The sequence below is a fragment of the Propithecus coquereli genome, unplaced genomic scaffold, assembly GCF_000956105.1.
Source record: "Propithecus coquereli isolate 6110/MARCELLA unplaced genomic scaffold, Pcoq_1.0 Scaffold110, whole genome shotgun sequence".
Taxonomy (NCBI): domain Eukaryota; kingdom Metazoa; phylum Chordata; class Mammalia; order Primates; family Indriidae; genus Propithecus; species Propithecus coquereli.
This window is the reverse complement of record NW_012134970.1, coordinates 5,011,849-5,021,112: the sequence shown is the minus strand read 5'-3', so window position 1 is coordinate 5,021,112 and position 9,264 is coordinate 5,011,849. Positions and strand designations below refer to the sequence as shown.

Below are 9,264 nucleotides of genomic sequence, written 5' to 3'. Positions count from 1 at the left end.
TAGATTAACAAAAACTGGGACAATTTTTTACCAGTAGATTCACAATAAAGAAAAAGAAGCTCTTCAAGCAGAAGTATCTTATTCATCTCTTCAAAGGACCAACTTTTGGCTTTATTATTCCTAACTAGCAAATATTCATATTCTATTTAAGCTATTTCTGCTCAAGTTCTCCAGGAGAAAATACAAAAGATTTGAACAGCCAATTCTCCAAAGAAGACACCCAAATGGCCACTAAGCAAGAAAACAACCTTAACATCATTAGTCATTAGAAAAAATTGACAAAATTAAATAATAAGTTACTGCTACACACCCACCACTATAGCAGATGATATTAAGTGTTAGTGAGGGTATAGAGAAATCTTGGCTTCTCAAATTGTGGTAGAATATAAATTGATACAACTACTTGGAAAGCTGGCAGCCTCTACTAAAATAGACACCCAATCACTCAGAAATTTCACTAATAGGTATATTCCGAAAAGAAAAAAAAAGAATACATGAGTGCACTTGGGCTTTCCTCATATAGCACACACCAACTGATTTAGGAAAAATATATCTCTGTAGCTCTGTCTATCCATCTGCTGATCAAACTTACATTCCAACCGAGATGAAAATCAAAAAGTAGTTTTAGAGTGGTACAACATGTAGAAGCTCTCATTCAGATGTAGGCATCTGAACAAAATAGGACACAAAGCATTTAAGGAAGTAAATTGATTGCAGTATACCCCTGGTAATTGAACGTTAAAGAATATCCTAACAGATTTCACCTGAACAGAGTTCTCTGGCCTATTTAATTTGCACCAGAGACTTTAAAATTGCAATAAAATTGACTTAGCTGAATGGGAACATTATCAACTAGAGAAAGCTGAGGGCTTAGTCAAGTCACTCCTGCAATTTGGACAGCATCCTATCAGCCTTTCAGAAAAGGGAGGGTGAGACATGGGGCATGTGGTGAGTGGTTATTCATCTTGATGCATTCTCTTCCTCATAATTTTCTCATCTTAAATTATATACTACAACTGAGGCCACTCACTCTGACAATGCATTTCCCCAACAAGCCACTGTAAATCTTCTCCACATCTGGCAACCGGGTCTCCAACAAGAGAGTATCCTTCATTACAAGTGTACATTATATTTTTCCCAACAGGAAACATGGAACCTTTATCCTAAACAAAAATAAAAGATGAAAAGAGGAAGAGTTTACCTTATCTATTTTGCATTAACAAAAGGTTACTTTACATAATTTGTCTATAAATCAAACCTTATTTTAATCATCAAGTAACCTAAATTTAGATAACTGATTTAGAAAAGTGTTTATAAAACATTTTTCCCCGTATAGTCAATAACATTAGTACCACCATTAATTGAAGTAAAGTCATTAATGTCACTATATGATAACATATTGATTGCTGCTGAAATACCAAGCACTGTACTCAGCATTTTACTAAAATTAATGAAAACTGTGCAAATAAGTTCATTCCATTTTCCTTGTAGGAAAAGGCAGTTTTTTATCAGATTTTGGGAACATCTTTGTCAGTCAACTCTTCATATTAAGGTATCATGGGCTGTTCATTGGGAATACTGCCTAAAAAATGCCAGCAGGAACACCCAGAAATGTTCAAATCCTATCAGCATGTTCATGGAAGTTTAAGTTTCTCATTGATGATTTTTAAGGGAAGCATAATGTTGTGTTGATCTTCCCCCTCTCCACCCTCCAGCTCCACTCTGTCAGTATGGAAATGCTGCTGGGGTCGGGCCAGATCCAAGGACATTTCAGTAGCCTATAATGCCAGGAGATGAGCTTTCATGATGAAGCAAGGAAGAATTCAAAGTCTGAACCTATGAGGAGGTAACCATACTCATTTGGGGTCCTTCTTGGTTCTTTTCCTTACCCTCTGATTCTTCTCCACCCCCAAGGGGAATGTTGAAGAAACTCAGACCTGGGAGAGGGGCTGGAGCTGGTACCTAGCCCAGATCTGCTGTAAGTATCAGAACAAAATTTCCTGGTGCCTCCTTTTCATTGTCAGTCTTGCTCCTCCTGGCCCCGTCTGGCTCTATCATGGAAGTTGGTAGGAAACAGAGGGCCCAGGTTGATGCTGAGTTTTGAGGAAAACAGGGAACAGCACATGTTCTGCTTTGAATCTAGCCCCTAAGCTTTTCTCTGCCTTGCAAAATGTACTTCTATAATACATGAGGAAGTCTAATTGAACAGAGTCCAAACTTGGCTCTATATCAGAGTCACTCACAGTAACTTAAAAAATAGACTCTCAGGCTTTACTCCAAACCTATCAAATCAGAAAGTATGGAGGACAAGGGGCAAGCAGCAATCTCTGTTTTTAAGTTCCCTGGGTGACTCTTATGCAGCCAGTCCGTAGAGCAGTGTTTGGAACGCCTGGCTCTTAAAAGGACATCATATGCACCAGAGTTTGGGGCAATAGCTTCATGGTTTGCTAAAGTATATGAGTTTGCTTGGCCTCATTCTCTAAGCACATGCTTCATTCAGGAACTGCATGGATTGTGGTGTCTGTATAGGTTTTAGAGATGCTAAGTTCATTTTCTCTATATGCGCACACACACACACACACACACACACACACACACACACACACACACCACTTTCATCACTTTGATGTCCCAACAGTACCTACATTTGGGGAAACCTCTGCAAACTCTCAGTGAGTGTGTGCTCAAGGGCCTAGAATTTGAGAGACAAAATTCCTCATGAAGAAAGCAAGGCTGGGGCAGCAGTGGGAGAATCTCCATGAATTATATCTCCTGTATGAGCCATGAGGAGACTTCAATGTGGTTTGGGGCAAAGGCCTCATCATAACAAGGACTGAGAACAGCATGAATTAAAATGTCCCCAAAGCCAAGAAAAGTCCCTAGAATGACAAATGGCTAATGACTAGTGTTCCTTTGTGAACAAGAAAATTGCTCCAAGCTCAATGACACATATCTCACTAGACATTTGCTAAATATTTTATTGACTCCTGCAATCTGATACTTCATCCCAAGCCCCACAATTGTAAGGGGGGAAAAAGTCTCCTTTCACTGGAAAAATAATAAAAGTTCTCTAAGTTGAAGAACTTGCTTATAGATTGGTATTTTTGTGTTCGGAGTGGCAATGTTTAACAGCCCTCTGGCGTGGCTATATTTCTAACTCACTGGATGGCAGTATTGATTTCCCACACCACACAGGATACACCACCTTCTGCAGAACACTAATCACCTTAGGCCAAAGAGGAAAAGTCACAAACTAAAACCCTCACCACTAAAACTAAAATGCACATATAAAATATTTTTAGCGCTGTTTCACCATGAAAGAAAAAAATAGGTTATGATCTCAATAGACAGAACTTGGAATATTATAAAGGAAAAAATATCTTCCATAACCAACTTGAACAAATCCGTCTTTCAAGACAGGAGGTGATGGACAGAATTGTGTTGGAACCAAAGACAAAGGAAAACAATGTGGTTCAAGCAATCTGAAAGAAAAAAAAAGAAATAAAATGTAATGAATGTGATTGATATCCACAGTTTAATAAATATTTTGTACTACATTTGATTTTTCTTTGCTTCTGGAAGGACTCCATTCATAAGTACATTAATGTGATATTTTTGTCATTCTCAGAACCAAACATCTGATCACATCCTCTGGTAGAAAACTCAAGACATAAACTCAAGTTGCCAAAGACAGTGATTTATATATCTGCTAGGTCAGTAATATGAAAAACAAACAAAAAGAAAGAAAAGAAAAATAAAGCTTTTGGACAACATGACCACTTTATATGATTTCTAGAGGTTCTCTCTCAGAACCCACTTTTCTCCTGCTGTTTGGTTCTGAAATTCATTTAACACGGAATTAATTCTATATTGAAAATAAGTAATTAGTTAGTGATCCCAAGAAAGAGGTAACACAAAATTATAACTACCTTTCATTGAGCATTTACTATGTGCCAGGCACCACGGCAGTTGTTCTGCATATGTGCAATATCTCAATTCATACTTGCAGCAATCTTAGGAGATTATGTGGAGAATAACAGAGGCATGGAAACTTTAGATAACTTGTCTAAGAATATGAATGAATATACACCAGGGCTGGATTTACATCCAGTCAGTTAGGTTCCTACAGTCATGCTCTTTCTACCTCTCAGAAGGTAATAAGGGAGTATAGGGAGTCTCAGTATCTCTCTTTTTTCTGAAATATATATAACTGATAGCACGTTCTTTGGTGAAAGCAAGTTTTGACAAGGCTTGGGGCAGGAATATTAAGCCTAAAAGAAAGATAGAGGAACAAAAGCCCTAATATCATCTCACTCATGCCAGTCAAAGAAACCCAGAAATGTGAAGTATTGATCATAATTGTCCTGTTTGTACTGAAGAGAAGGATAATTCCCCTCCTCTGAGCACCAAAAAGAGTAAAATTTCCTTCAATGCCTCCCAGATCCTTATCCTCCCAGAAACAAGTGCACTGAAGCCAGCATTCTCTTCCCATCACAATCCATATGCCTGTCAGCCTCCTCGGTCAAGAGATGATGGTTATGTCAGGTTACAAGGCACAAAAGACATAAGAATAAGGCATCCCACCTCCCTACACTTCTACCATATACACAAGCACCTTGCCTCTTTCTTCAACTTGCATGACCTTCAAATGAGCTTACTAGAACTTTTTGCCAACTCTGATTAGAAAAGGTTAAAAAGGACAGTTTTAACAGTCGATGTGGCGTAAACAATTCTGACCCAGGGGTATGATTCATCAACTATGCAGTTTTGAGATTGCTTCTGGAAGGTCCTGGCAAACGGGCAGTTGTCCCAGAAAACTGGGCCAAGGTATTATCTACCTGAAGTGTCTGGCTTTATGATTAACTCAAAAGTAAATACATAAGAGGGAGTGTTGTGAAAAGTAACACAACACTTGTTGAATGCTTATTATGTGTCTGACACTGTAATAATAGCTTTACACACTTAATCTCATTTAATTCTGACAATGTTCTATTGTCAGTTTACCTATTATAATTATTATTTTCATTTTAGGGGTGCGACAAGTAACTTGCCCAAGGTCACACAACATCTTCTTGATGCCAGAGAGGCTGCTTGCATCCACTCAGCAGGACTGCTCCAAGTTACCCAGCCTTTTGTAACACTCGGGTCAGGAAAACCTGAAGCACACAGTGCAAGTTGGCCACGACGTGTCTTTCTCCTTCAACTGACCCCCGTGCTTAGGGGCAAAGCAGTCACTGATAAAGACTGCCATTTATTAATAACCTCTAAATCTTTCAACAGCAGCGATCATGTATGCCACACTACAAAGGGCACCGTGTTCTATGCGGCTGCCAGGAATTTGGGTCTCCATTACCGCAAGTGCTCCAGTTCCTCGTCTTCACAATGCCTGCTTTCTGTCGTTTCTCCAGTGCAGGATTTCCCACCCGCACTGGGAGGGGGGTTATTGCATTCTCTGCTCCTTGTTTTCTTCCCTTGAACGCAGGGGCCCCAAGAGGACCAGCAACTCCAACCTCCATCAACCCCTCCTGCAAGATGAGAGACATTTAGTAAGTTCTGGGAGAGGAGGACTTCAGAGCTTAGCACTATGCTTCCTGCTAATGTGTTTGTTGGAGAAAGGGATGATTCTGGGGATTGATTACCTTCACTCTGTTCACTGAGGTTTTCTACAATGGCCAGAATGGCTCCACAGACCAGCTAGGAATGTCCATATTAAGGCTGCATTAGGGAACTTCTTGCAATAATGTCTTAAATTGTTGATTATTTTACAACTATTGCAAAGCACTTTCATGTACACGGTATCATTTATTTACTTCCCACAACAATGAATGGGGGTGGGCGATAGGTCTGTTACCATTCCCTTTAACACACATGGAATCTAAGAAAAAGCAGTTAAATGCCATGCCCAATGTTCTAATGGCTGCCAAGAGCCACAACCAGACAGTAACCAGGTCTTCTGGCTGAGTCCGGGCTCTTTCTATCACCCCACAATCTCTCAATAAGACAAGTAAGCTCCTTTAGTCAAAGCGTTGACTTCGCGCAAAGAGAATGTAACCTACCGGGTACTCCCAGTCTGCTAACCCCAGGGCTGACGCTGTACAAAATAAGGAAATGCTTAAGTAGGAGAAATGCTTTGAATCACCAGTTTTAGCTCTTTTCATCATCCTTCTCCAGTCTACAGGCACTTCTTCAACCCACCCTGACCAGCTTCTATGTCAGAGCACACTTAAGATTCACAGTTCTTCTAGTATTTCCCCCCATGATATCCCTTGCAGGAGGTGAGCGAGAACTTGCACCACATTCTAAGAGCTTTGCTTTCCTGTTGGACAGTGATCTCAGAAACCATTGCCCCAAAACATTTAACACTAACAACAGATGTGTGTACCTGCTGCTCCTTGGCTATTTTTACTCTGTCTGACCTCTCTTTTCCCTCCACTCCACAGCCCCTCTTCAGTGTCTTGCACCCAAAACTAAACTAATTTGCATAACATTTTCCCATGACCTTCCTTACACTGTCATAATGAGAAATGTATTTAATAAAGTATTTTAATTTATTTAATAAAGTGGACCCCTTAATAAAGTAGATTTCCATCCCAAACCTTACCAGCAAGAGGTGATTCCATTTTAACAGATAATTAGAATTCCAAGCTACAAAGAATGAATCACAGTGGTAGAATTTTAATTTACCAGGACAGGTCACTTGGGGAGACATTTAAGGACAAGGATGCCTTCCTGCTGCTTGTCTATAAGCAACCATAGTTTAGTCATGTATTTATTCATTTATCAAACATTTATTTAGTGACTTCTATGGATCAAGCCCTATGTCAGGCTCTGGGAATAAAGAAAGGAATCAAATGATCCTGACCTTAAGGAATGAGCTTTCCAGGAGAGAGAGACATATAAATAAATATAAAAATAAATGTATATAAATTATACTGATACTTTACCTACTTATAGATCAGCTTCACATAGCCTTATACTAAGTGCCTGAAGGACCATACACACTATTGAGCATATAGCAAATGTTCAACCAACATTTGTGAATAACTGATTGATAGTACACAATATAGAATAGAAATAGAAATGTTTCAAAGAGCTTGTCATCAAAAAGGTTAGGCAATGCAAACACAAGCTCCATAAATCTTTCTTACAGCAAAACCTTATTGAGATAATCATGGAAGGATGGGGGGTGTTTTCAGCATAATTCTATTGTAATAGAGAATGGGGAGGGGAGGGCACAGTGGGGCTGTTAATTCAGATGGGTAAATAGAGAGACAGCAAAGGGTCTTAACCACAGTAGCTATAATCTGAAAGTGGGGAAGGGAGGGAAATTCTAAATTCATATGAGATTTCAACCTTTCCATACCCAAAAAAGCACATTTCAGGGACCAGAAAAGGTAATTCCCTTTCCATTTGTACAGTGGGACTAGAGAAAAGTCACCCCACTGACCTGCTTGATTTCCTACGAGGACTCCTTGCTCACATGCCATACCAAATGTGTATGGTTTGCAATGGCACTGACACTGGGTCCCCACAACTGTGGCCATGCCGCCATTTTGACAAGGCTGGCAATGACAGGGGTCAAATTCATCCAAATACTCTTCAAGAGCCCGCTTCAGGTACAGTCTTTTTGCAGAGGCACAAGGCACTTCCTTTACCAGCTCATATAAAGGTGTCAGCTATAGAGATAAAGACATCATAGTCAGTAATCAGGGTTTTAGGCAAAAATATTTTCCTTTTCACATTTAGGCTCAATCCCCATTAAAAACAAAATCAAAAGTAACTCTTATGTTCATTACAATTTTTTTTGTTCAGATAAAAAGAAAGCAATTCACTCTCTTTGCAACAAAATCAAGTCAACCCTAGGAAAAATTAAGATGAGATAAGGGAGGAATACTTTTTATATCTTGTGTGCATGCATAAAATTAAAAAATGAAAGAAACAGGACATTCATTTTCTAGTTAATGGAAGATTATTTTGAAGATAATACATTACCACCCCTGTAATGGACAGAAGAAAAGGAAATGCACTTAGATTACAGCAAAGAAGCAAGTGCAATTAAATTTTCCAACTCTGGTAAATCTAACATGTCTCCTTAGTGGAGACGATAGACCTGTTCCTGGAGAAATTTAAAACAGGTAAACATTATTTCTCTGTGTTGAATGTTTCAGAAGAAAAGCAACTTTGAAATCAAAGATGTACTGGCTAAACTTTAACAGTCTGCGCTCCCAGGAACAAGAAAGCTCTGCTTTGCAGGATTTGCCAGTTTCTGCAGTGCAACTACTCTGGCCATGGTCGATTTCAGGCTACTATGATGTCACTAAACTCAGAACTGGGAAGAGATATGCACGATTGCCTCTTGAGAGCCCAACCTCTTCTGAACAGGATGACTTTGCATGGTCACAGACCTGGATAGTGTCTTTTCTTTCTCTGTTCCTTTCCTGCCCAGCTAATGAGTTAGCACAAATATGATAATTTACAGTCCTGTGTGGAACAGTACATAATTGAGACTGTGAAAGAATGTCTTTTTTTCCCTAACCAACAATTTAGGATTTGTAAAGATTTGTATGGGATACTGACAATTAATACAGACCATTTTGAATAGTGACAGATGGCACTTTAAGATAAGACTTCCCAGGAAAAACTCACCTTCCCATCTTCACCCTTATTCGGAAGCTAATGGGTGCAGTATGGTGTTAGAAAGGGATTTGAGTAGCTACTGTAATTTTTTTGAGCTTATAAAATCTATACAAGTCTCTTTAATCTCTGAAAATCAGGATTTGCCTGGGACATTGTTTGACTCCCATGGCAGGAAATAGATCACAGAATCAGTTCTACTGTAACATTTATCTTGAAAATGTGAATTTGTTCTATTGAGATTGATACATTGGAAACAATTTGAGCACAGCACAAATTTTGTGTTTTTTAATGTACAGTTTTGTCAACATGAAACACAGTGTGAACACAGAAAACTGCATGCAGCTGAACCAAGCCACATAGGAATACACAAAACCCTGAGCACATGCGTGCACACACACACACACACATGCACCCCTTAAACATCTGTGTCGGTTCACTGCCTGTGTTGTAAACTACACCCATGCACACCTGGTGTTAAAACTGTCTGTCAGAAGACTGCTTTCCCTCTACCACTTCATGATAACTCACAAACTGCAACCCTACTAGCACCCTGCAAGCTTCAGGCCTTTTTGCAGGTAATGTGCCACATTTATTGTAGTATAGATATATTTTTAATATTAAGTAATT

General features: G+C 39.2%; 1 protein-coding gene across 1 annotated transcript in view; it reads right to left on the bottom strand.

Annotated features, from left to right (window-relative positions):
• Positions 1–9,264, bottom strand: part of C7 (complement component 7) — a gene marked incomplete at its 5' end in the record, with an annotated part of 62,454 nt that overhangs the window by 26,928 nt on the left and 26,262 nt on the right. The window contains 4 exons of the mRNA XM_012649552.1: positions 1,031–1,163; positions 3,395–3,482; positions 5,354–5,525; positions 7,448–7,676. Of these exons, the coding sequence (XP_012505006.1) occupies positions 1,031–1,163; positions 3,395–3,482; positions 5,354–5,525; positions 7,448–7,676 (622 nt within the window). The remainder of the gene's footprint in view (positions 1–1,030; positions 1,164–3,394; positions 3,483–5,353; positions 5,526–7,447; positions 7,677–9,264) is intronic.